The following is a 27,362-nucleotide window of genomic DNA, read 5'->3' as shown; positions in this document are numbered from 1 at the left end:
CTTCACCTGTAAAAGTTTCAAAGTCACCGGTGACATTTTTTCACCAGCAGAACGTTCAACAGCTTCATCAGAATGAACCACAGTTGATGACGTCACGAGAGTCAGAACACAGAACTACAAAAAAAATCTATGACGTTCATCTCTGCATCATTTAATTTGGATGTGGTTGGTGGAGAAATATCAGTAAACAGTTCGCAGCGTTCATCACAGCACTCATTAGCGATTAGTCCACATTTGCTCCTTGTGTTTAAACAGTTTGCTAAAGAGATTTCAAATCTTTTTCAAGGACATTTTAAAAGTTTGAAACCAGTCAGCTAACGTTTGACAGCTGTACCGACCAGATTCCTCCAGTCTATTGTAGCAGACTGTTTTCATCCTAAAAAAAAAATGGAGAGAGGAGACGGACCACAAAACGGTCTGTTGCACGGTCTATTGAATGAAGAAAACCTCCGTGTTCTGGGTCAAGTTATTAATCAGCTGCCACAACGTGATATTGAGGAGGACAATCTTCAGAATGACAAGGAAGAGGCTAATGAGGAAGATGATGAAGAAGATGAGGAGGTGGTTGATGTTCCAGTAGGAGGCATTGAAAGAAATCCACCTCAGGAAATAGAAGGACCCTGGGACAATAATGGAGCAGGAGACTTTGAATTAAACCCAGCTGAGCAAGCAGAAGATCTGATAATTGAGGAAATGAGGTGGTGGGAAGATGAGGAGTCTGAGAGTGACACTGAAAGTGTCCCTGAAAATGGTCCTGATAGTGACACAGATAACAGTGACAGTGATGATGACGGAGATGCTCCTGTGTTATTGTGTTATTGCCCCCCCAGCCAAAACAATTTAAACACTGAACTTTGAGCTGAGCTCAAAACTCAGTGTTGCACCCATCTTCCAAAGCTGCATGTGTCCTACATGTAGCTTATCTCTCTCTCTATATATATTATATATATATATATATATAAAAAAAAAAAAAAACCACCCATCTTGCCCCTGTGGGCGGTTTATCCTTCAAGCTCGGGTCCTCTGCCAGAGGCCTGGGAGCTTGAGGGTCCTGTGCAGTATCTTAGCTGTTCCCAGGACTGCGCTCTTCTGGACAGAGATCTCCGATGTTGTTCCCGGGATCTGCTGGAGCCACTCGCCTAGCTTGGGAGTCACCGCACCTAGTGCTCCGATTACCACGGGGACCACCGTTACCTTCACCCTCCACATCCTCTCGAGCTCTTCTCTGAGCCCTTGGTATTTCTCCAGCTTCTCGTGTTCCTTCTTCCTGATATTGCTGTCATTCAGAACCACTACATCAATCACTACAGCCGTCTTCTTCTGTTTGTCTACCACCACTATGTCCGGTTGGTTAACCACCACCATTTTGTCCGTCTGTATCTGGAAGTCCCACAGGATCTTAGCTCGGTCATTCGCCATCACCCTTGGGGGCATCTCCCATTTTTACCTCGGGACTTCCAGGTTATACTCGGCACAGATGTTCCTGTACACTATGCCGGCCACTTGGTTATGGCGTTCCATGTATGCCTTGCCTGCTAGCACTTGCACCCTGCTGTTATGTGCTGGATTGTCTCTGGGGCATCTTTACACAACCTGCACCTGGGGTCTTGCCTGGTGTGATAGGCCCCAGCCTCTATAGTTCTTGTACTCAGAGCTTGTTCTTGTGCTGCCATGATTAGTGCCTCTGTGCTGTCTTTCAGTCCAGCTTTGTCCAGCCACTGGTAGGATTTCTGGATATCAGCCACCTCCTCTATCTGCTGGTGGTACATACCGTGCAGGGGCCTGTCCTTCCATGATGGTTCCTCGCCTTCCTCCTCTTTCTTGGGTTTCTGCTGCCTGAGGTATTCACTGAGCACACTGTCAGTTGGGGCCATCTTCGTGATGTATTTGTGGATGTTTCTTGTCCCATCCTGGACTGTGGTGCTGACACTCACCAGTCCCCGGCCCCCTTCCTTCCGCTTAGCGTACAGCCTCAGGGTGCTGGACTTGGGGTGAAACCCTCTATGCATGGTCAGGAGCTTTCTTGTCTTTATGTCAGTGGCTTCTATCTCCTCCTTTGGCCAGCCTATTACCCCAGCAGGGTACCTGATCATGGGCAGGGCGTAGGTGTTGATGGCCCGGATCTTGTTCTTACCGTTCAGCTGACTCCTCAGGACTTGCCTGACCCTCTGCAGGTACTTGGTGGTTGCAGCTTTCCTAGCGGCCTCTTCATGGTTCCCATTCGCCTGCGGGATCCCCAGGTACTTGTAACTGTCCTCTATGTCTGCAATGTTGCCTTCTGGTAGTTCAATCCCCTCAGTTCTGACTACCTTCCCTCTCTTTGTTACCATCCGACTACACTTCTCCAGTCCAAATGACATTCCAATGTCATTGCTGTATAGCCTGGTAGTGTGTATCAGTGAATCGATGTCTCATTCACTCTTGGCATACAGCTTGATGTCATCCATGTACGGGAGGTGGCTAACAATCGCTCCGTTTCGTAGTCGGTATTCGTAGCCAGTCTTGTTAATGATCTCACTGAGGGGGTTCAGGCCTATGCAGAACAGCAGTGGGGACAGAGCATCTCCTTGGTAGATCCCGCACTTGATGGTGACTTGTGCTATGGGCTTGGAGTTGGCCTCTAGTGTTGTACGCCACATCCCCATTGAGTTCCTGATGAAGGCTCTTAGGGTCCTGTTGATCTTGTACAATTCTAGGCATTCCAGTATCCAGCTGTGGGGCATTGAGTCATAGGCCTTCTTGTAATCAATCCAGGCTGTGCACAGGTTGGTCAGTCTGGTCTTGCAGTCTCGGCTGACTGTTCTGTCTACCAGTAGCTGGTGTTTTGCGCCTCTGGTATTCTTTCCAATCCCTTTCTGTGCCCCGCTCATGTATTGACCCATGTGCCTGTTCATCTTAGCCGATATGATGCCTGACAGGAGCTTCCATGTAGTGCTGAGGCAGGTTATTGGTCGGTAGTTGGATGGGGTCGGTAGTTGGATGAGACCGGTCCCTTCTTGGGGTCCTTGGGGATCAGGACCGTCCGACCTTCGGTTAGCCATTCCGGGTGTATCTCGTTAACTAGCAGCTGGTTCATTTGTGCTGCCAGACGCTCGAGGAGTGCAGTCAGCTTCTTCAGCCATTAGGCGTGAACCATGTCGGGCCCTGGTGCTGTCCAACTTTTCATACTGGAGACCCTTTCTTGGATGTCTGCCACTGAGCATTGCCGTTATGGGTTGCGTCCTTCTCCCATATGCTCTTCCAGTATTGCTCCGTCTCCAGCCTTGGTGGTGCTGTTCTCTTATTGTTCCCTTGCCACTGAGAGTACACCTTTGCTGGTTCTGTGGAGAACAGCTGGTTTATTCTCCTGTCTTCTATCTCTCTGGTGTACCTCCTCAAGCAGCTGGCCAAGGCTGTGAGTCTTTGCTTGGCAGTTTCCAAGGCCTCAGGTATGGACAGCTTGCTGTATTTCTTATGCTTTGTTGCGCCTTTCTGCAACTCCGTTAGTTGGCTAACCTCCCTTCGTGCTACTTTGATCTTGCCCTCTAGCCTCCTTCTCCATGGAGGGTACTGCCCCTTGTGGCTGTTCAACTTGTAGCCAAGCATCTCACTGATCACTGCTGCCGTAGTGTAGATCAGCTTGTTAGTGTCGGTAATCGTGGTTATAGGTATCGTCTGTAGTGCTGCATTAACATCATCTAGCAGACCTTCTGAGGGTACTTCACGTAATCTTGGTAACCGGCTACGGGGGATCCAGGTTTCAAGCTTGGCCATGATCCTATCTTTCAGGTCAGTTCCTCTCGCACTCAACGATCCTTCTCCTATCACACTTGGGGCTATGTACCCAATCTCGGGTGGGGGTGATGATATCTCCCCCCTGACCTGGCGTCCTGACTCCTCCTTGCCGTAGCATATATGTTGTACCTCGTCAATCTCTAGCTGTGAGAGCAGTCCCTTCTTTCAAATGTTGGAACACTGAGCTACTAGTTGTTTCGCCGTCATTTTGGATGTTGGGTATCGAAGAATCCATAGGTCCCTCATCCTATTCATGTAACCCCTTCCGCCAGGGTTACTTGCGTAGTAGCATTCCAACAACGTCCTGTTTTCGTCTCTTGCCCACCGATGCCTTCTTGTTCCAGTAGCCCACTTGTTGTCAGGGTGCCCTGGTTCCTCAACACCTGACGCGGACCTTGTTGATCCGGGCGACGTCCGAGCCGGCATGCCTTCATATTTATCTGTCGCTCATGTCTGCGGTAGGCTTGTTTAGCATAGGGGGTCTAGCCTTAGGACCCTTACTGGATACAGTATATATATATATATATATATATAAACTGGGAAAGCAACAGGCAGGAAAACGGGCAAACAGAACACAGAGTAGAATGAGGGACGATGCGAAAACGAGCAGGGGAAGATGCAGACACTAAATACAACTAAATACAAGAGGTGAACAGGACTGAAAGGAAACAGCTGGGAGACACGTCTGACACTGATTACACAGACGAGACAGGGAGAGTACAAAACTAAACACACTGACATAAGACACAGACCTTCAAAATAAAACAGGAAATGCACAGAGTGGACTCAGAGAGACAGTAACAGACAGAGTACAGAGGGAACACATGGGCAGACACTAAACAGAGGGAACACAGAACCAAAACCCTAAAAACCAAAAAGTCTAAACCCGAATACATAATCAGAATGAACAAGATCATAATAATAATAAACACAAAACACTGGGTCAAATGACCCAGGACCATGACAGAAAAATAAAAGATGAGAGAAGAAATTCATGACCAGATAGGCAGCAAATGAGTCAGGTCATGCAGCAAATTGTCAGACATCACCTCCAGATCCAGATGACCGTGTGTCAGCGCCATCTACATCAGCATCAGCTGGACACTGGAAGCGAAAATGAAAGGATGATGAAGATGGGAAAGACAGAAAACAATTCAAACACTGAATTTTGCTGATGGACAATCATCATTACACCCCACCTTTCAAGCCCAGTGTCCAACAACATGTAACATCCTCAGAGACTGAATCTCGGCTGGCCCCCTCTGACCCACTGACTTAGTTTCCTGCCACCAGGGATCTGTTTACCGGACTGCCACAGTGGTGCCACAAGTGGAATGCAACATGTGTGTTTCATACCACTGGTACCTTGTTAGATGGTGATTATTGTGGTCTTACTGGTTGCAGTCATGGAGGGAGCAGTCCTATTGGTCTGCTCCCAGATTAGGAAGGCGGGGTTGGGGCCTTCCTATCATCATTATGCTAATGTGATTAATATGGTTTGTCTGTCTTCCTGCCCTCAAACCTGATTGGTCCTGCCAGATAGCTGCCCCACCCTGAGCATGGTTCTGTGGAGGTTTCTTCCTGTTTAAAGTCAGGTTTTCCTTCCTACTCTCACCAAATGCTGGTAATGATTGTGGTCTTACTGGTCGCAGTCATGGAGGGAGTGGTCCTATTGGTTGGCTCCCACATTAGGGAGGTGGGGTTGGGGCCTCCCTATCACCATTATGCTATTGTAATTAAACAATAAATAGCATTTACAACACCACCATCTTCAGATAGAAAAACACATACTGGAACGCTATCAGTTGTGGATTGGCCTCCCCACAGCCTGGACCTCAACATTAGTGAATAGTGGGGATCATCTTGACAGAGAAGGGAACAAAAGGCAGCCAACATCCAAAGAAGAGCTTCGAATGTACTTCAAGAACCCTGGAGAACTATTCCTGAAGAATACTTTCGTTGTAATTTTAAAAAAAGAAAAGAAAAATTAAAGCAAAGGTAATTATCAGTTTGGGTGTTGCAGTTTTTTTTTGTTTTTTTTTAATTTGTTCATTTCAGGCACAACAATAAAGTTGAACATAAAGTGCACAAAAACAAAAACAAACAACAAAATGTACCACTAACACTATTTTACACACATTATAACTGTGTGTAAAATAGTGTCAGATTGTATTTTCCTACTTGCACTGTTATAGATAGGTGGCAGGTGTTAATAAGAATGTATTCTTCTTCTTGATCCTTTTCATGCATGGATACAGCGTTATTTTCATTGAAAGGAAGGTTTGTGTGTAGGAAAATAATTACTGTTGTACCATGTGTGAAACAAAATAAAATGAATGAGTGAATGAATGAATGAATTATAAGGCTTATTAAAAAGAGAGTTTTAAGCCTAATCTTAATATTAGAGAGGGTGTCGGTCTCCCAAATCCAAATTGGCAGCTGGTTCAACAGGGACCTGAAAGCTGAAGGCTCTGCCTCCCATTCTACTTGTAAATATCCTAGAAAACGTAAGCAAGCAGGCAGTCTGAGAGTGAAATGCTTTATTCGGTTATGAGATACCATGAGGTCTTTAAGACAAGATTATTTAAGACCTTGATGGACAAGTATGCTGGACACTTTGTTTATGGGGTTCACAACTGTTTGTGAAGCTCTGTAAAATACTGACTGTTGTTTGGGGATAGACTTATTTGTGTTTTTAATTGACATATTTCAAAATATTATTACTATATTTAACAGCATAGTAAAATTGAAAGTACCCGTGGCTGAGTGTGTCACATTGTCTCTTAGAGGTACCCGCCCCCACTCACTCTCTCACACATACTCTGGGGTCCTATTTACATTTCAGTATCTTCTAAACCTCAGATTATTTTTGTATCTTGCAATGTATATTTAAATGCTTTGTATCATTTTATGCTTTGTCTCATTCCTTTTTCTGTTGTGTGGATAGCTGAGACCTGTTTCAATCTGCAAGTACTGCTCGCCTTTCAGTTTCATTTGTAAATTGTTATCTAAAATAAATGTACATTTAAATATTTTGTTAATCATTTACTTAGAATTTTTAAAAGATACCATGAGTTACTAACAACACACAAGTAACTGCTTTGTAGTTGGTGTGATACTTTATTTAGAAATATTAATCCACTGTCTGATCACAGCAAACTAGGATGGACAGCCTATTCAGCTGGTGAAATAGAAGACTTGTACAGTTGAATGTCACTGGCATAAAAATGATAAGAAATGCCAGAAAAAGATTGATTGATAGCGGCTAAAGGAAGCTTGTAAAAGGAGAATAACTTATCCCAGAATTTAACCTTGTGGAACCCAACTGGTTAAACATGCAGTGTAAAAGGAGAATCTGCTTGCATGAAAGAGAATGTTCTTCCAGACAGTCATTTTCAGTACACCCTTTTTCATTTATACAGTTTGAGGACAGAAAAACACATGACACCTTCTATCTAATGAAGTGGCCTTTGAGTGCCATTGAGCACAGTTTAAAATAGTACAACCAACCTGAGTACAGTTATTGACCATGTCCATTCAGGATCCTTTAGGATCACGGTCTTACCCATCGTATGACGTCTGCTGCCAGCAGGATACTATGCCATGTCACACAGCTCAAATCACAAATTTCAAACTGGTTTTGAGCATGAAAATGAGTTCACTTTACTCACATGACCTCCAAAGTTACTAGATCTCAGTCTAATAGAGCACCTTTGGTATGTGGTGGTGGAATAGTAGATTTTTATCATGGATGAGCAACGGACAAATGCCTGAGCAATCTTTCCAGTACCTTGTTGACTCTATGTTACAGAGTAAAAGCAGTTCTGAAGGCAAAAAGGGGTTCATCCTGGTGCTAGCAAGGCGTACTCAATATAAGTAGCATCCAATGCCAATGATGCATCTTCCCTGTACTTAGCCTTGAATGAAAGATTTTTGAAGCAAAAATAAAACAGAAATAAAATAAAATAATGTTATCACCACAATCAGATAGCAAAGACTAGCTCTTCTTTATTGTAAAACAGGCCTAACTTTGCTTTTATTCTTTATTTGGTGTGGGTGACTTCATAGTGACTGGAATGGCTGATAATACTTGTAAAGCTGGATACACACTGAAAGCGATTTGCAGTGACGTGGTGATGAGAGACCACAGAAAGTAAACGATATTCACTTCAAGTGACTTTGGGCAAAAAAAAAAAGTGTCCACCTATGAAAAACGTTTCTGAACAACAACAACAACAAAACAACATTCCTTAATCACCATGACTGAACTAGCAGCAGGTTTTGAATTTAAATGAGCAGCACAGGGAAACATTCAACGTATAGAAAATGACTCCAAGGTCACTTTAGATGAACAATAGTCAGGAGTCTACTGATCATACTGCATCCTCAGAAGCGACAGCAGAAGATTAGTCTGTTCTGCCACCGTGCTCACAGAATCAAGTAGTGGATCGCCTACACCGGTGAATGTCACCATGGTGGGACTTGATGTGACTTCTGCATCAATCTGAAAAAACCCAAAACAAAACAAAAGTTAGAGAGACATATTAGTAAAAGAGCTGCAGCAAAGTGTTCAACACCCAGCAAACATACCCCCTTGTGGGGGTACTGTGGGCAGACCAACACAGCCCACAAGTTGGCAAGCCCACTATGGGTTGCCACAGAGTGCCCACAGAATTCCCCAAAAGAGAAACAGTTCTTTGGGCCCCACATAGGCTAGATTACAGAGGCCCCACATGGGCAAGTCCAGTGGGGAGTGCCCACAGAATTCCTTCCTGGGGGCCCAACAGTTCACCCACTGGGCCCACAGAGGCATTATAACTGGGCAGGAATGTTAAGGCACCCATGAACAGAAGTGTTAATGGTGTCCTAAGGAGAGCTGATTGTGTTTACATTTAGAAATGTGACTTGTCCCATAGGTAAGGCTGTTTTCTATGTTCCCTACTGCTGCAATAAATAATCAATGTTAAATAGTTAAGCTCAGTATGCACATGCATTTTTACAAACAGGATGTCACAGAATTTGTTCAGATTATTGCTTAAAAGGTTCGGAGCATGTCCTAGACTGGTTACCTTCAACACAGTTTCAGAGTGAACAGGGGTATTTAGTCCAAGGAGGCAGTCTCCCCGTCTCATTAGCCAGTCTCCAGTACCTCTTCCTCAAGATGAAGGCTGCTGCTTTAGGCTGCCTTTGCCTGGTAAAAATACCTTTCTTGTTCCCCACCACACGATGGATTGCTGTAGACAGACAATTTGAAAATATCATTGTTACAGGGCAGAATATAATAAGGTGACTGAATAAAGCTGCAATATTTTAAGTTTTATTTTCATATACAGATAAACAGTGTAGCCACATTTACCCGTAGACAGTGTGCAGAAGAAAATAATAAATAATAATACTACGTATTATTGTTAAATTATCTTAATATTTAATACTAAGACACTTGTTTGGTATTTACAGTTTGTGCAAAAACTTGTGCAGTGTGGATTTAAAGTGGTTAAAGTGACAGTGTGTAGAATCCAGTAGTTGTAGTGTGTGTCTAATGGTGTGTGCAGAATGTCAAGAGGGGTCATTTTATTCCACAGCAGTTGATCTAGAAACTTGACTATGTTGCCATTTTTTTTTATAGCCCAGATTTCCTTTTGAGTTTCCCTTTAATCCATAAACCATCACCTAGGAGGAAAAGAGCTCTCATCTTTAGACAAAACATAGGTTATACTGTATACTATCAGTACTGTAGAAACAGGAAAAACAGCAGCAGTTGTGGTTCTACAGGTTGCTTTATTTTGAAGCTGCAGTACCTTGTGCAGTCATGAAGTCTGCAAAGTTCCAGATGAGTTCACCAATAACATACTGCTTCCTCTTCTGGTCAAACACATCATGGTAGCTCTGCAGGAGAGCATTCTGGTACTCCTCAGTGAACATCATGGGTGGATCCTGTAGAGTGACAGTAAAACTTGTTAAAGATGCTGAAGTGACAGGTGACTAGGTCACTGAGTGAGTGAGTGTATTCTCACCATGTGAAGCCCTGGAAGTGCATCTGCTCCATATTCACTCTGGATTATGGGTTTCTTGTATTTTCCATACCAATTCTCAAACTGAGCGTTGAGCTGAATAGGAATGACCTCCAAGTGGCCTGGATCATGGTACCAGGAGAAGTAACTGTTTACACATACAACATCTACAAAGGGAGCCTAGAGGGCAAAAAAAATAAATAATTTTAAATATTTTAGAGGTATTCTTCAACATGATGACGACATATTTTTTTTTATATTTTAAAGGCCGCAAGAAAACTCCACCTTCTTGAGCTTTCCTTTATCATTCATGTACAAGCTTAAAGCATATTTGTTGTTAGACAAAAATTATAAAATGTATTTCCATAAAACTTTGTGTACTCGCACAGCCATTCCTTCATGGATGGATTTTAAGGTACTCCCATGGGGTGGGGGGTGGGGTCACAGGTGCAGGCTTGTTGCTAAATTGTAAATTGCTACTCAAGGGTGGTCTCAAAGTGCTGTGCATCTTTTGTTAGTTTAATATTTTCTTGATAGTGAGGTGAAGGCTGTGGAAGCTCACCCCTTTGTCCCTGGCATAGTTACTGTCTGTGATGTAGGTGACAGGTCGGGTATGGTCCAGAGCTTTGGTATGCTTTATCAAAGTCCTGCAAGGAAAACAAATGTTGTTGACGTTGCTATACCTGAGGAGTCACCAGGATTATCAGATGCATAGTTAGAATGTCACATAATCAATGACAGACAAACATTTCTTTTCTACTAGTCTTTAACCTGAAGTAATTAGTGGCTCCATGGTATAGTGGTAACTCGATCAAGAGTTGCATAAACCCAATCCCAGCCTCAGCACATCCATCTGCTGTGGTGACCCAATGTGAAATAGGAGAGCAGCCACAAGTACCAGTTTAATCTGAAGAAACTATTTTATTCTCTTAGGCCTTCAGCATGACAGAACATATGTTTGAATTACCATTTAAATTTACAGTTTAAAAACAAATTGAACCATTTGGCATCATGTTGCTTGATTCTGTAGTGATGACTATATGAACAGTGGCTATAATAAGTGCTTTACACCTCAAAAGAAAAATAACCTGTACTCACTTGAAATAAAATTCAGCAGGAGGCATCTCTGAGGCGGGCTCATTGGCTACCGACCACATGACCACAGAGGGATGGTTCTTGTCCCGGCGCACAAGCTCGTCCATGACAACCAAGTGGTGAGACAGAGAGGAGTTTCCAAAACTGCGACTATCAGCAAGGCACAAAAGACATCTCAGCCTGAGCTGAAAGACTAACGACTTAGATCAATCCATCTTTTGGGCTCTACAGAGACCACAAGACAAAGCTAGCACTGCAAGAAGTGAAGACCTAACTCACAACTGTTGTGCTTCTCAGTATGGGTCCGCAAAATTAATTACAACACATGCAAATAGGCTTAAAGCACTCTGTTTAATTGTTCATTTGAACTTCAGATGGAAATCGTGTCGTGCATATTGACCCCCTGCAAAAGTAATAAAATAGGCACACTTATTCTCAATACATTATTGATTAGTATTAGTATTCTATTTATTCATATTTACATTATGCAGACTTTAGTGTTTGCTGTGCAACTTGGCCAGGCCCTTAAACAAACTTAAATTTTAGCTCTCTCATTATCTAATTACTTGCTAAAATGTTTGACATTAATCATCTTAGGTCTGATGTCAAGTTTGATATTTATTTACAATGAATGATTAGACCAGGGGTGGGGAGACTCCAGGCTTCAAGGGCCGTTGTCCTGCAGGTTTTAGATGTGTCCTTGATTCAACACAGCTTATTTATATGGCTAAATTACCTCCTCAACATGTCTTGAAGTTTTCCAGAGCCCTGATAATAACCGAATCATTTGATTCAGGTGTGTTTACCCAGGGTGATATCTAAAACCTTCAGGACACCGGCCCTTGAGGCCTGAAGTTCCCCTGGAGTTACACATAACTTACGAATAAGCTTCTGCTGCCACAGTTCAACCAGATTTTGTTCTTTGTTGGATGATATGTCACTTCATGCAGCATACACATTGGTTGGTCATATTGTGGTCCAAAAATCATACACTGTATACGCAGCTTTAGATGTGATTCTCTTCAAAGTAGAACTAGGCTATGAGCTCCAGCAAATATAGGATCTTAACCTTTTTCGTTATTTTTATTAAAAAGGTTAAATCCCACCAATCACTGCACAATCCTTTGTATCACATTTGTAAATTTATATATCCAGGTCTTTGGTTGACAAGCTAAGAAATATTGTAATTTAGGGAACCTAATCATCCAGTTCAGTGGTTACCAGAGTGTGGCCACAAAGGTACTGCAGGTGGGAAGTACGGTAATAACAGGCATTTAGTTTGAAGTCACTCACAAGTACTGTCACATATTTATAAAATGTATTTGTTTATATAAAAAGTGAATTAAAACTGATAATAGGAGATGGTTAGTTTACGACATTACTGGTTACTGTTTATGTTTATGACCTAACTTTACTGCTCTTGTATTGATGTTTGTGTCCCAGTTACAGATGGATCATATATTGGCCGTAACACTTTGTATAGGACTGGGTAGCGTTAGCAATTTATAGCCAACAACTTGTGTTTGTTTTTTTAACCAAAATTTCAAGGAAATAAACATAACTTTCTCTTGTATTTTGATTAGAGTGAAGATTTAAGAACTGGGTGGGTCCGGATGGATTTTCTAAATTTTAAGTGGGCTACAGCGCTCTTGACTTTGGAAATGGCTGACCTAGTTGTTTAAATACGGCTTCCTGCAACTATCTGTACATAATCTGAAAAGAAGTAGAGAGGTTACATATCCCTGGGTGGCTCCCATTCCTATAAAATGTATGTGAAAGATTAGATTTGACTTTCACCTGCTGTTGTCGTTTAACTAAAAAAGCCAGGTAACATATATAGAGTTCACTTCCATGTGTGTCATGGAGTTAGGGTTAACAGTATGGAGGGGAGTTTAGCATTGAATGCTGAGCTTCATTCCATAAATTATAATTGGGATGTGGTCCAACAGACCCAGTCCTGGTACAGCTCCTTTCAGTAGAGACAGCAACCACTCCCTGCTATAGACCTACACCTGACACCTGGTACAAGTTGCCGGTGTTGTGTTGCTCACATACGCTTGATGTAATCAGCCGCCTCAGGAGGAACAGGACTCTCACAGTTTTTCTAGCCTAATGTACTAGAACACAAACACTGATGCACTCCCTTGTGCCGAGTCACAGGATTGCCATACCAATATGTAAGTTTCTCCATATCTTCACACATTGTAACACAGAATTTCTTACTGTTGACCTCAAACATACTCATAGGCTACAGAGATGTGTTTAGTGACACTTACATGTCTTTGATGCCAACACCTGGGCACTCATCTATCACCACAATCCCATGACGGTCACACATCTGCAGGATCTCCTCAGCATAGGGGTAGTGGCTGGTACGGAACGAGTTGGCTCCCAACCACTTAATTAAGTTAAAGTCCTTTACAATTAGGGCCCAGTCCAATCCTTTACCTCGAATCTACAACACATTAAAACCAGGAAAACAAAGATGAGGTCATTAAATTAAGTCTACCTTAATTGTGATTCAAGTTAATGTTGAACATTGCTTCAAAGACAAATAAGACAGAGTCCTCCTGGATTTTCATCCCTCTAGTGGTACTCACATCAGAGTCCTCATGTTTATTGACACCATGGAAATAAAATGGCTTGTTGTTAACGAGGAACTGGGTCTTGGTAACGTTGACTGTGCGGATGCCGACTGGCAGAGTATACACATCCTCATATGTTGATGTCTCACTGACTGCTATTAGGTGGACCTAGAGGTTAAAGAAAATGGTAGAAACGTTGTTCTTTACATCTTCTTCAGCAGACATGATGTCACCAAAAATGTAGCAGTTGGCACCAATACCAGTAGAACTGTGCAATTCTCTGTAGCCAATTTGATATCAAAACAAAATTACGATCCCACGTAATTAAACAAACTGTTTTCAAACAGACATGGCAGCACATCATTTGTTTAAAAGGTTATTATGTTTATCTCAACAAGACACCGACTAAAATGTTAGGATGGTTGCTGAGAAGCTTACTGATATTAGCATAAGAATAAGCTAACATTACATCAGCATAAGCATTTCATGTTAAAGTGAAATATATTCAATTTACTGAACAGGTGTGTGTTGTGATTGCTAGTAGTACAATTTTCCAGTATAAGAGAGGTTTAGCAGCAGATTAGTATCAAGTATAATAATATTTATATATTTTCTAAATCACAATGTTAATACACGCACATTCTTGTAACAATGCAACACACAGTTTAGGGTTCATTCAGTGTTTTTTGTAAGGTACAGCTTAACAAGCTGCAAATATAAAAAGTATTCCCCCAGCAAAGAATCTATAATGCACTTAAAACATGCTGTGAATAAAAGAATCAGGGAAAACGTGGCACTTCCAGTTGAACTGAAACTGAAACTCGCATATTAGGCTAATGTTTATAGAACAATAAATAAAAAAATCAAAGATTAAAGTTTCTTCTAACACAAAGACATTAGATCCAAATTAAAAAAAGCAAAAACAAACCAACTTTAGATCCTACTCTCCCTGAAGAGGTCTGAAGGATCTTCCAGGAACAGGGGCGTTATTTTGTAGAGAATTGATTGGTAAACAGGTGGCGACTTCTTACCTGTTGATATCTAATTTGGAGGTACCTTCACACACCTTGACAAGTGTGTCCCTGTAAAAAGTGAACCATCATGGCACAGAAAGCCCAGGGTTAACCCTGAAGTTACCTGGATAAGTCAAAATCCTGGTTTTCGCTTTTCCTCTTGGTATAAACCGTGATTTTTACACTGTACACTCTACTAACCAATTAATAAAAGATTATTACTTCTTAAAAACCCCACTTAATGAGCCTTCAAAATCTAATGGCCATATTGTCAAACCACATCACACTGCAGAAACACAACTCTATGCCTGCGAGCATGTTGTCTTACCTCCATAGAATAAAGGTAACCTGGATTCTCGTGCATCAAGTACGGCCACCACAGCTTCACATCTACAACTTTGAGCACTCCAGATGGTGTGTTAGAGGAGGCCACACAGTGACCATCTTTGTCCATCAGAGTAACCTTCAGGGTGGCTGTTGCAGCACCTTGAACAGATACTTTGTATCTAACAAGACCTAGAATCCAGAAGAAACAGCAATGTCTGATAAATAGTAACAGCACATTCAATCTGTATTGTATTAATGTGGATCCTATTCACTATGTTTTTGTACAGTTCCCAAAAAAATTGGGATGCTGTGTAACATGTAAATAAAAACAGAATGTACTAATTTGTGAAATCTGTGACTTTGGAAATCACCATGATGCACCCTCATGTGTTCAGAGATGCAGACTTTTGAATTGAGTGCAGATAAGAATCCAGACTGTCCCTCTCCTCTTCAGTCTCAAGGATGCAGCATCCATTTGAAGGGAGCCATCAAGCTGTAGAAGACTTGGTTAGCCTGTGGCAATTTGGTGGCGGCACATGGGTACCAGCAGGCCAAGCAGACATGGCTCAGGAGGTGGCTGAAGCAAAAACTTGGGTGTGAGGAGTTCAGTAACGAAAAAGACTTTCAGACTGCCTCAAAGTGATTCTGTCAAACCATCAAGTGATTTAGGAGGGGAAAGTTGTGCTCTACTCACATGGTCTATAGTGCAGAGTGATACTACTGACTTTAACTGAGGATATAGTCAGGTATACTTCAGGTACCTCCTTAATCCCACTGTCACCTCTTCTGTAGAGGACGTAGGGTCTGAGGATAACTCGCCCATCACTGGGGTAAGGTCACTGAGGTAATATAACTCTTTGGTGACAGTGCCCCTTGGTAGTATGAGATTGGTCCTGATTTCCTTAAGTCTCTAGATGTTGTATGGCTGACTTGGTTGACACGCCTCTGCAACGTCATGTCAAGATCTGGGGCAGTGCCTCTGAATTGGCAGACTGGGATAGTGGTTCCCACATTTAAGAAGGGACTCGGAGGGTGTGCTCCAATTACAAGGGAATCACACTCCCCAGCCTCCCTGAGAAGATCTATTCCAGAGTACCGAAAAGTAGAGTTCGTACGTTAGTCGAACCTCAGATTCAAGAGGAACAATGTGGTTTTTGTCCTGGTCACAGAACACTTTTCTATATTTTTAAGGATATTTAAATGTGTGTGGGAGTTTAGTCTACATGTGTTTTGTGGACTTGAAGAAGGCATTCGACTGTGCCTCTCAGGCTATTCTGTGGGTCGTGCTGCTGGGGTAAGTGGGGTTTCTGGCCTTTTGTTATGAGTTATTTAGTTTTCGTGCAACTACAGCAAGAGCTTGGCCTGCATTTCCGGCAATAAGTCAGACTTATCTCCAGTGGGCATTGGACTTTTCCAGGGCTATCCTTTACTAATGATTCTGTTCAAAGTTTTTATGGACCCAATTTCAACCCAGGTGGCAAAAGGCCTCCACCTTAATGACCTTAAAATCTCTTTTTGTAGATGTTGTGGTCCTCTCGACTTTATCAGGTGGTGGTAGCACTGTAGCTATTCATAGCCGAGCATGAAGTAGAGCTGAGCAATATATCGAATACACTCGATATGTCGAGAGTTTTTCCCACCTACGATGGTTAAAATGGCTTTATCGTAACCATCGAGTATAAATGGCCATGCCAATATTAAGCTGTCTGCATGCAATTCAATCTGAGTTGTTGTTTTTTTTCCCTCCCACACGCTGCGAATGCATCATTAATCCCAACTGGAAAATTTTCTACCTGGCACACTGGGCTCAGCATGCATGTTTATACACTACCAGATAGGAAAAAAATATGGGAACAGTGTAAGTTTCAGACGAACAGGGAATTTGACTCAGTGCTGTTTGGATTTCACGAGGAGGATGTCGAACAAAATGCGGTAATTTACAAAACATGCTGTAAAACTATGGAGGTATCTTGGACATGTCCTACTGGGAGGAGGCCACGGAGTATACTCAGCACATGCTGGAGAAAATATATCTGTCATCTGGCCTGAAAATGACTCAGTGTTCCCCTGGTTCAGCTGGAAGAGCTAGCTGGGGAGAGCAAGGTTTTAGGGGCAGGGATAGCTCAGTAGGTAGCGCGGTCGCCCCATGATTGGAAGGTCGGGGGTTTGAATCCACTGAACGGCTACCCTGAGGTACCTCAGGGTAGCTGTTCAGTGGATTCAGGGGTACCCCTGAGCAAGGTACCGTCCATACACGCTGCTCCCCAGGCGCCTGATTAGTGCCTGCCCGATGCTTCACTGAGTGAATGGGTTAAATGCCGAGAGAATAATTTCACAATTTTACAATGAAGAACATTATTCTGCAATTGTTTCACAATTTGTAGATACAGTTTTTTGCAGACTGGCAAACTTCTGCCTAGCTTTACTTCTGAGAAACTCTACCTCTCTAAGATGCTCTTCATGTTACTCACTTGTTGACAGTTAACCTAATTAGTTGTAATATTCATTCATTGGTTTCTTTTGAGTACCACTTATTTTCCAACCTCAAATTCAAAATGAAATAGTCAAATGTCTCAGTTTAAATATTTAATGAGTTTTCTGTAGTCTTTGAATAAAATATGTTTTTGTTAGATGTGCAAATCATTGCATTTGGCTTTCACACATTGTTCCAACACTTTAAGAATTGGGGTTGTCCATCAGTTTACCTGCTCACATATTCTTTAGTGCTAGTAAGGAAATTTGAAATTAATTTACCAGTGTCATCCATGAAGTTGGTCTCCACTATGATGTCATCCACATACACCTTAGGAGTAGTATACAACAGTACAGGACGATGTATCCCAGCATAGTTGAAGAAATCAAAGTAGATGTTTTGCACAAAAAAACCATCAGGATACCTGCAGACCAAACACAGTCTTCACATCATCTACATTCTCACTGACACATCAGCTTAAAGTTTTAAAGGGTGGCAATAAAGTTAAAAATATGAACCAAAGAATGAGGGTACCTGGTACGATCATTCATGTACTGGATGGTGCCTGGAGGAAGAGTCTCCAAAGTTAGAGTGTTGTTTACAGCAATAGTGATTCTGCATGGCTTTGTTGGGTCCCTGCGGATTAAACTACTAATCTCTGCCTCAAAAGGAAGATGGCCACCTTCATGCTCTGTCACTTTCTCTCCATTCACCCACTGCAACAGAGAATGATCACCTTTTTGCATGAGCTACATTTTAGTGACACACAATCTCATTTACAATGAAGCAAGGATGTATTTTGAAACAATACATTTCTTCCTTATTTTAGCAAAATGATGGCAAACCACAGTCTGCATGTATTATAACAGCCTGAATCAACAAGTTTAATGAGTTTAGGTTCTAAACTAGCCTGTCTGCAGCCCAAACTTCTCATCTACTGAAAACATTTGTTGCATTACCAAGCAACAAACAAACTTTTAAACAGTTCAGACCTTATATCAAGAAATACAGATGCTGGTGTCCTAGCTTTCTTAAAATAAGTATATATTTTCCAAGAAAGCGTTTCATTATGTGTGTTTTTGGAACATTTTCAAATAAATATCATTAATAATTAATAAAATAATAATTAATGTTTGTAAAAATAATAATAATAAATAAATAAACTATCATGATACTCACCACTATTGAGTAATAGTGAGCACTTCCCACTCTAAGAATCACTCTTGTTCCCTCATCGGAGATCCAGCGGGCTGGCACAAACACCTCTCGCTCATACCACACCCAGCCAATGAAATCTCTTAGTGTGGGGTCCTGTGTGATGTCATTGTAGCTGGCAGGAACTGGCATTTCAATCACTGGGCCAGTCTAAAGAATATAAAACAACAAAGAGAAGACAGGACTTTACAGGGATACCTGTAGCAGCCATCTGAAAGTAGGCAATACACATGTTTATGTATTTGAATTCATTTTGATTCTCTGAATTCATGATTAGCCCCCTTCGTGTGCGTCTGCCAAATATTTATAATGTAAGGTTTGACCTTTGTTCTCATTTTGGTTTTGTTTCCTTCTAAAATTGTGAATATTTTCTGCAATAAATGCCTCTAAAGACCTCAAAACAAGACAATCTGACAGGAATGTATCCATTTGTGCTTCATTTAAAGCAAGGCTTTGTGAAACACGGAAACATTTAACTGTTTTGAAACAGTCTGACAACCATCTCCAAAGTGACTGGCCACTTTTTTTTTGCTATTGCCATGAATTGATAATGGTATTCTGTAAAACAATGACACATACAAGCCTTGCACAACTCTAATTCTACTTAATATACCAGACTATCAATTATGATCAACATGTTTTGGTTTTGAAAAAAATCTTCATGCAGCATAGCAAGAAAAACTTTGAGACTGTTAAAAACAGCAGGCTGTGACTAATGATCATCATGTTTCAGCAAATATCATTTCCCCTCCTCTTATGTTAACATATGTGAGGTGGTTTCAGTTGCTTAGTAATTTGATGCAATGCATAATAAACCACTTTATAAAATAAATTATATATTGCAAAAACACTGCTATGTTCATTGTTATAACCTCATATTTTTGTGGATTTATCTGTTGCCTACTTTGAAAGTAGCTTAAGTGAAGTTAACTGAATGCTTCCAATTATGCTTATGCAAAATGATGATGAATAAATGAAAATCAAGTAACAATGTCTAAATTTGTTATTTCTAAAGCTTTTTATTTCTTTTTTTTAGTTTTCTATAAGTTACCTCCTCAAACTTGATGTGATAGCAACCAGTGTGCTATCACATAGCACACTGGTTGCAGGTATAAAAAGCTATTTTTGCTAATGTCAAGCCGTGGATAAACAACACATCCAGTGGATCATGTGTTCTTAGAGCAAACGCATTAGTGAGCTCTGCTGTGGTTGCTGCCGATAACGACTTTTAGGCTTTCTGGGAGTTTACCAGGCTTGTTCCAGCAGCAGAAAAGCCACCTATCCAAACTGAGGATGCACGAAAGCTTCAGTTCGCAGTGGTCATGAGACTTTCCACCCGGGCTTCATAACTTAGTATCGCGCACCCAGTTCCTAGCTAAACGTATGAATGAGTCAAACCAAAAAGTTTAAGTAGGCTTTCTTATATTTGTGTTAACACGTTTTATGGCATTCCAAGTAGCTATTATTTACGATTATTTTTTGGTATAACTCTACATAATTGCAGATGTTTAAAGGTTCTTATTTACAGAGAGTAAAATGCGCACATTACTGTATGTGACCGTTGTAACCCTGTCAACAGTAAAACAAAGTGGGCTGATTTATTTCATCTGACCTGCTATCACCTCCGTTCCCGCTCACCTCTGCCAGCCGACGTTTGTACCAAGCCTTCTCGAAGCCCTCGTTCCTGTTGGGGGACCCGTCAGCCCTGAAATCCCACAGCCCGTTCAGCTCCTTCACCTCCCTGGAGGAGGACTCCCGGGGAAAGAGCATGCCACCGTCCAGCGGGAGCACCGTGCCAAACACTGATAGCAGCCACAAAACACGGAGCACCGCGAAACTTCCAGGTACAGACATCCTGAAGCCCTCTCCTACTGCCCTCTCAAAGACGAACCCCGAAGTTTTCTCTGTTGTTCCGCTTTAGAGGTCACGTGATAACGGCATTACGTAACATCACTACCGCTTTTTTTGGTTAAAGCCCTCCAACGCTGTTCCCTTTTTTCAGTCCTGTTATTTTCTTCTCTCAAGCTAACCTTTAACTCTTTCAGGCTGGAGACAGACGAAGTTTCGCATTTCAACGCTAAACATTTACCTTTTATAAAAATAGTAAGTTTACACTGCCGACAGTTTCCCTGCCAGTTTGGGGGGGGGTTTGGCCGACAGACAATTTCCTCACTTTTCATCTTCCTTAAAAAAAAGAAAACAATTAAAAAAAAATCAGCTGCTATATTCAGAATTAAATGTTTTAGTTCTTCTAATGTGACATTAAAGTAGGCAGGAAACATCCAGGATGTCACCAAAGAAACAAACTTAACACAATATGTCTGTTTGTCATATCTAAGTCATATCTGTTTTCACATGAAGTCGAAATGCAGATTAACAGATTCAAAGTTCAGTGCGTTTATTTACACTTAAAGGTTCGACAACTGGAGATAGATCCAGTGGTTAGTGACTAGCTGAAGCCCCAAAGCAGTGTAATCCACAACTTCCCAGTTACAGTCTCAAGAAGACACTAGTTTAATCAAATCCTCACTCCTCCTTGCCATGAGATCACTCTGGGAGGATTACTAACACCCAGTGTCCAAATATCCCCGGCAGAAGGGAGCAGGAGGTTAGTTGCAGTCTCTCTTAGTCAAAGAACATAAATGTTTAACCACAGGAGGGCCAAGTCCACTAACAGTTCCTAGTTAAAAATCCAGCCTTGAGTGAACTGCTTCTTCAAGCTTAAGCAAGAGACAGCTCATCATCAAATAACCCGCAGGTGAGATAATCAGCCCAGGTGCACAAGTGTTGGTAGGCAGGAGATGGAGGAAGACCCGCCTCTGAAACACAGAGTGTAGTTAGTGCACACACACACACACATGGAGAGGGAGCGAGAGAGAGAGAGGTGAGATGGCCAGGAGCACTGAGGGACCATGACACTGTCTAGAATCAAATTTTGACTGTGGCTCAGTTGCCAATCATAATGCCATGCATACAGTGACCTTTTGCTTACAAACATTAAACCTTTTTCACCTACCTAAACCTCTGTTTACAATTATACTATATTAATATTGTAAAAGCAACCTAAGCACTACTATTGTAGTGTCTAAAAATAATTCAGAACTAATAATCACAGATTTCAGTAATAATAATAATAATAATGGATTGGATTTATACAGCGCTTTTCAAGGCACCCAAAGCGCTTTACAATGCCACTATTCATTCACTCTCGCATTCACACACTGGTGGAGGCAAGCTACAGTTGTAGCCACAGCTGCCCTGGGGCAGACTGACAGAAGCGAGGCTGCCATATCGCACCATCGGCCCCTCTGGCCAACACCAGTAGGCGGTAGGGTAAAGTGTCTTGCCCAAGGACACAACGACCAGGACAGAGAGCCCGGGGATCGAACCGGCGACCTTCTGGTTATATAGCCTTGGTTTAGTTATCAAATCTAAGGCCAAAGCTCATACACGTCCTTCCTTTATTGTGCAGATTCAACAAGGGGCAGGTACCTCCGTTCAAAGAGGGAAGAAATAGACTTCAGTGTGACAGCTGATGCATTCTCTTTAGAACCTCAGCCAACATTTTGAAGTGAGTCATTGAAAAGAACACAAAGCAGGCATGAAACCTCATTCTTCCTGCTCTTGTGTCTCTCTCCATCCTCCTCGTTGCTTTTCTGCATTGACATTCCCACACAATCACACTGGTTTCAACTAGAAGGTGACATAAAAGTAAGTTGTTATTATAATAGCAGTCTGGAGATGCTCATTTGATAACAATATATACCACTGGTTAGTTATGTGAAAGTCTCATCAGTGAGTATAGTCAAACAGAAGCTACCTGGGCATCACATTGTGGTGTTGATTTTGACTACATTTTAACCCTTTAGGTAAATGTCTGCCACTTCATTACCCTTAATACAGACATGTTCTGGTACTCAAATAAGTTGAATTTCCCTCCCAATTTTCACTATATACAGCAGGTGTGATTCATGCAGTGACTCTGGCATCTGAACAAAAGAGCACATTTTTTTCCCCCTGAGCTTAGTCTGTAGTACCATTATTATTGCTGTCATTTCTGCAGTGCAATCTCAAGTTCCTACATGACCTGTTTCCATATCTTTAGAATCATTTGTGTACATGTCTAGGTAGTCTTTATATAGGTTATCTATATGTTCCATGAAGAAGTTGTCTGTTGTTATTCTGGACGTGTAGCTGGAACAAATACTCTTATTCCTGCCTTCTCAGCCAGAACATCTTCTTTCTTGCCCTTTCTGTTTCCCAGTTATCAAGGGCACGGTGGATGGGAACCTTTGTTTTTGCTTTGTACTAAGCGGTCATCAAGAAGGCCCAACAGCGGCTGCACTTCCTGAGAGTCCTCAGGAAGTACAAGCTGAACTCCAACCTGCTGCTGACCTTCTACCGCTCGTCCATTGAGAGCCTGCTAACCTACTGCATCACAGTATGGTACGGCAGCTGCACCAAGGCGGATAGAGTGAGGCTTCAGAGTGTGGTCAAGACAGCACAAAAGATCATTGGCTGCCCTCTCCCCTCCCTGATGGACATTTATTCCTCCTGCTGCCTCAGCAGAGCAGCAAACATTATCAAGGACAGCTCCCACCCTGGTTTCAACATGTTCAGCCTGCTTCCCTCTGCTACAGGTGCATCAGCACAAAAACCCACAGACTCAAAAACAGTTTCTTCCCCAAAGCGATAACCACCCTGAACTCACACATGCACCGATAACACAGCCCCCCACTTCCCACTTCCTCTATGGACCACCACTGTGCAATACCAATTCTATGTGCAATAACTCAACTGTATATACATAACAGTATTTATTACATATTACTTTTTTTTTCCTTTCTTAAAAATACGGCTTGTATATTGTACATTTATATATATATATATATCTTTTTCCCTATGTACTGTACCCCCCCCCCAGCATGTTTACACTGAGTAGGAGATGCTCTGTATCTCATTATACAACTGTATAGTGACAATAAAGGCATTCTATTCTATTCTATTCTAAACAACTGTTTTGCAAAGTTGTGAAACAAGTGTTCACTATCATATTATTGATTCTTAATCACTGAGTTATTCATTCGTTCATGTGTGTATCACTTTAATCCTGCAGTTGGAGATGGGTTTAATTACTTATATAGTATATAAAAACTAAAGCTTTAGTAACGCAGCTGTATGATTCCAGAAAGTTTTAGAGACATTAGCAGAAAGGTAGCTGAAGAATAGTAGTTGTTTAAGTCCACAGCTAGGTTAGTTCAAATATGAATACTCATATTAGAGATTAGACTGTCAGCTGGATACAAAAAAAGAGGACAGAGGAGGACATCATGGCTGACTCAGAAGAGATAGTAATAATGGAGAAAATGAAGAATAATTTCCCAGAAAAGCAACAGAGCCCTGTTGCATAATATTCCAGTTTATGGTGAAAAACAGGAAATAAATCTGATAACTTGATGATAATATCCTATTTGGGAGGATCCCTCAGACCAACCACTGTATGGAAAAAAAAAAACATTCATCGATCTACCACTTGAGCATTTCTCAAGAGGTATGTCTTACACAGAGAGGCTTCCTATATTTAAATGTTCACACCCTAACATATGTTTTGTGAGCCAGTCCAACCACATTTACTGTTTTAAATGATGGTGAACATAAGCGCACAGGTATATGTCCCAGTTTAAATAAGACATGGCAAACTTTAGCTTATTTTAATATGCTTATTGTTTACTTTGCTGAGATCAGTTTCCATCTAACAACCTTTCCTCTACGATACAGTAGCGTGGACATGCCAGGAATAAACCCTTGATGTCATTTCCCAGTATTATGTCTGCCATCTTTCCTCTGGGTAACCTGCTTGATGTCAACAATAGATGGCGCAGCATCCTTGCAAATAAAAAACCCTGTTAACCTTATGCGTTCTCCAGAAGGTGAACCTAACCATACTCCCATTTCTGCAATGACTCAGCACTGAGCAGTCCAAAAGGAGTCTAGCTGGTCTTGGTATAGTAATATATCATCCTTTAATTCAGGACCCTTATCATGAAACTTTATTGTAGCTAGTAGTACACTACAACATACCATGATATTAATTCCAGACAATATTTAATTGATTTTAGAGTTCAAATACATTTATTCATAATGTACTTTGACTTTCATACATGAAGGGTGTTTCTTGGATGTCACATCTAGCTGTTTATGTATAGACATGTATGGAACCAGCAGAAGTCATTGCTTTGGCTGACTATATTATAGTTTGTTTTTTTAAATGCATTGGTTATAATCCATGTCATGGCTTTACACAAATCATGGTTCAAGGCAGACATATAGTTTTGTTTTATTCAGGAGTAAAGTTTTAATTTTTACAGGCCTGTTGTTTCGCCAGCAAAAACCATCCCCCCAAAATTCAGTGTCTCCCACCCTCTTGCGGTCTGTCATGTACTAGTCATACAAAAAGCAGCGACACTTAAGTGGAGTTCAATCCTTTATTGATATGCAACATTTGGTCACAAAAGGTTAAAACCTTAGCAGTGGGGAACAATTTCGTAACAAGGCATTTATATACCATCACCTGTTTATTTTAAGGAAGCAACATTAATGGAATTGTATCGAATTATTGCTTTACTGCCCACCCCTGAGACGCAGGACAAGGTGGAGGGTGGACTCCTTCTGGATGTTGTAGTCGGAGAGGGTGCGGCCATCTTCCAGCTGCTTGCCAGCAAAGATCAGCCTCTGCTGGTCAGGGGGAATGCCCTCCTTATCCTGGATTTTGGCCTTGACGTTCTCAATGGTGTCACTTGGCTCAACCTCCAGGGTGATGGTCTTGCCAGTGAGGGTCTTCACAAAGATCTGCATGCCACCCCTGAGACGCAGGACAAGGTGGAGGGTGGACTCCTTCTGGATGTTGTAGTCGGAGAGGGTGCGGCCATCTTCCAGCTGCTTGCCAGCAAAGATCAGCCTCTGCTGGTCAGGGGGAATGCCCTCCTTATCCTGGATTTGGCCTTGACGTTCTCAATGGTGTCGCTTGGCTCAACCTCCAGGGTGATGGTCTTGCCAGTGAGGGTCTTCACAAAGATCTGCATGCCACCCCTGAGACGCAGGACAAGGTGGAGGGTGGACTCCTTCTGGATGTTGTAGTCAGAGAGGGTGCGGCCATCTTCCAGCTGCTTGCCAGCAAAGATCAGCCTCTGCTGGTCAGGGGAATGCCCTCCTTATCCTGGATTTTGGCCTTGACATTCTCAATGGTGTCGCTTGGCTCAACCTCCAGGGTGATGGTCTTGCCAGTGAGGGTCTTCACGAAGATCTGCATGCCACCCCTGAGACGCAGGACAAGGTGGAGGGTGGACTCCTTCTGGATGTTGTAGTCAGAGAGGGTGCGGCCATCTTCCAGCTGCTTGCCAGCAAAGATCAGCCTCTGCTGGTCAGGGGGAATGCCCTCCTTATCCTGGATTTTGGCCTTGACGTTCTCAATGGTGTCGCTTGGCTCAACCTCCAGGGTGATGGTCTTGCCAGTGAGGGTCTTCACGAAGATCTGCATGCCACCCCTGAGACGCAGGACAAGGTGGAGGGTGGACTCCTTCTGGATGTTGTAGTCGGAGAGGGTGCGGCCATCTTCCAGCTGCTTGCCAGCAAAGATCAGCCTCTGCTGGTCAGGGGGAATGCCCTCCTTATCCTGGATTTTGGCCTTGACGTTCTCAATGGTGTCGCTTGGCTCAACCTCCAGGGTGATGGTCTTGCCAGTGAGGGTCTTCACAAAGATCTGCATGCCACCCCTGAGACGCAGGACAAGGTGGAGGGTGGACTCCTTCTGGATGTTGTAGTCAGAGAGGGTGCGGCCATCTTCCAGCTGCTTGCCAGCAAAGATCAGCCTCTGTTGGTCAGGGGGAATGCCTTCCTTGTCCTGGATTTTGGCCTTGACATTCTCAATGGTGTCGCTTGGCTCAACCTCCAGGGTGATGGTCTTGCCAGTGAGGGTTTTCACAAAGATCTGCATGTTTGCACCTATATAAAATGGATGGATATTTATTAAGAATTAAAAACAATTTAAAACATTTGACATTACTCCAACACACACAAAAACCCCCAGATAAATATGAATAAATAGATAAAGATGAATTATTGATTAAAAACCTCTTTACCAAAAAAAAACAATATAAATGCACTAGAAATTACATTACTTTAAGCTTAAGCTCAAATAGGGATTAAAAAGCTTTTTTAAAAAAAGGGTAGTAAATAAAATTACTATGAAGCGCCTAAGAATGAGAACGGCAGGAGCCATTTCAGCCCAAGCGCCATTTTGAGATCTCAGTGACCTTCCTTTTGTTCAGCAGTCGGTAATGGAGGATACTGGAAATGTTGAGTCACTGCTGTATGCGAACGTTACCGAAACGCTGCTGCGTAACAAAAGGGTAGTAAAAAAAAAAAAAAAAAAAAAGGGAAAAGAAAATTGACTATGAAACGACGACGAAATACGTACAAACTTTATATAAGAGAAAAATATAATTCGGAAAGACTACTGTATTTTGGAGACCTCGTTAGCGCAACCCAAATAACGTTCAACACAGTGATACTAATGCAACACATTTGTTAAAAACAAACAACCTTTTCTGGAATATCAAAAGAAATAGAAATAGAAAAACACTTACGACTGATAAGTGACGTCAGAAACTGCTCTACAGCACAAACTTCTCTTCCTTCTTTGTTTGTAGAATTGCGGGAGTATTGTCTAGCAGTGTGTTATATAGTATGGAGGTGCACACGTCATCCAGAAATGTCCATCCGCATTAATAAGTAGTTCCCACCCTTCCAAAAGTCACTGCTTCAATATTTATAACTCCAATATTTATAACTTAGTTCTACAATAATGTAG

General features: G+C 42.0%; 2 protein-coding genes across 2 annotated transcripts in view; both read right to left on the bottom strand.

The window, feature by feature from the left end:
- Positions 1–27,289, bottom strand: part of LOC100702223 (polyubiquitin-C) — a 31,015-nt gene extending 3,726 nt beyond the window's left edge. The window contains 4 exon segments of the mRNA XM_019354369.2: positions 25,126–25,488; positions 25,491–25,694; positions 25,697–26,494; positions 27,139–27,289. Coding sequence (XP_019209914.1) covers positions 25,126–25,488; positions 25,491–25,694; positions 25,697–26,486 — 1,357 coding nt within the window. The 5' untranslated portion in view covers positions 26,487–26,494; positions 27,139–27,289.
- Positions 6,875–20,576, bottom strand: LOC100708292 (beta-glucuronidase). Its single transcript, XM_003456161.5, has 13 exons — positions 20,132–20,576; positions 18,458–18,643; positions 17,813–17,994; positions 17,560–17,702; positions 14,807–14,994; positions 13,481–13,633; positions 13,157–13,335; positions 10,884–11,030; positions 10,348–10,432; positions 9,789–9,965; positions 9,573–9,708; positions 8,844–9,008; positions 6,875–8,278 (listed from the first exon to the last, which is right to left on the bottom strand). Exons 1-12 carry the CDS (start codon positions 20,345–20,347, stop codon positions 8,857–8,859), a joined length of 1,944 nt encoding a protein of 647 aa, XP_003456209.2. The 5' UTR covers positions 20,348–20,576; the 3' UTR covers positions 6,875–8,278; positions 8,844–8,856.
- Positions 27,290–27,362: the final 73 nt, after the last annotated feature.

Source organism: Oreochromis niloticus, linkage group LG10 (assembly GCF_001858045.2).
Source record: "Oreochromis niloticus isolate F11D_XX linkage group LG10, O_niloticus_UMD_NMBU, whole genome shotgun sequence".
NCBI classification, from domain to species: Eukaryota; Metazoa; Chordata; class Actinopteri; order Cichliformes; family Cichlidae; genus Oreochromis; species Oreochromis niloticus.
The sequence above is the reverse complement of the archived record's forward strand: the minus strand, read 5'-3'. Positions and strand labels throughout refer to the sequence as shown.

Coding starts and splice junctions, on each gene's coding strand:
- LOC100708292 (XM_003456161.5), bottom strand. CDS start 20,347: ATGTCTGTACCTGGAAGTTTCGCGGTGCTCCGTGTTTTGTGGCTGCTA. Junction 17,703..17,812: donor TACATGAATGATCGTACCAG/GTACCCTCATTC, acceptor TTTGGTCTGCAG/GTATCCTGATGGTTTTTTTG. Junction 11,031..13,156: donor GGTGTTGGCATCAAAGACAT/GTAAGTGTCACT, acceptor CCTTGCTGATAG/TCGCAGTTTTGGAAACTCCT.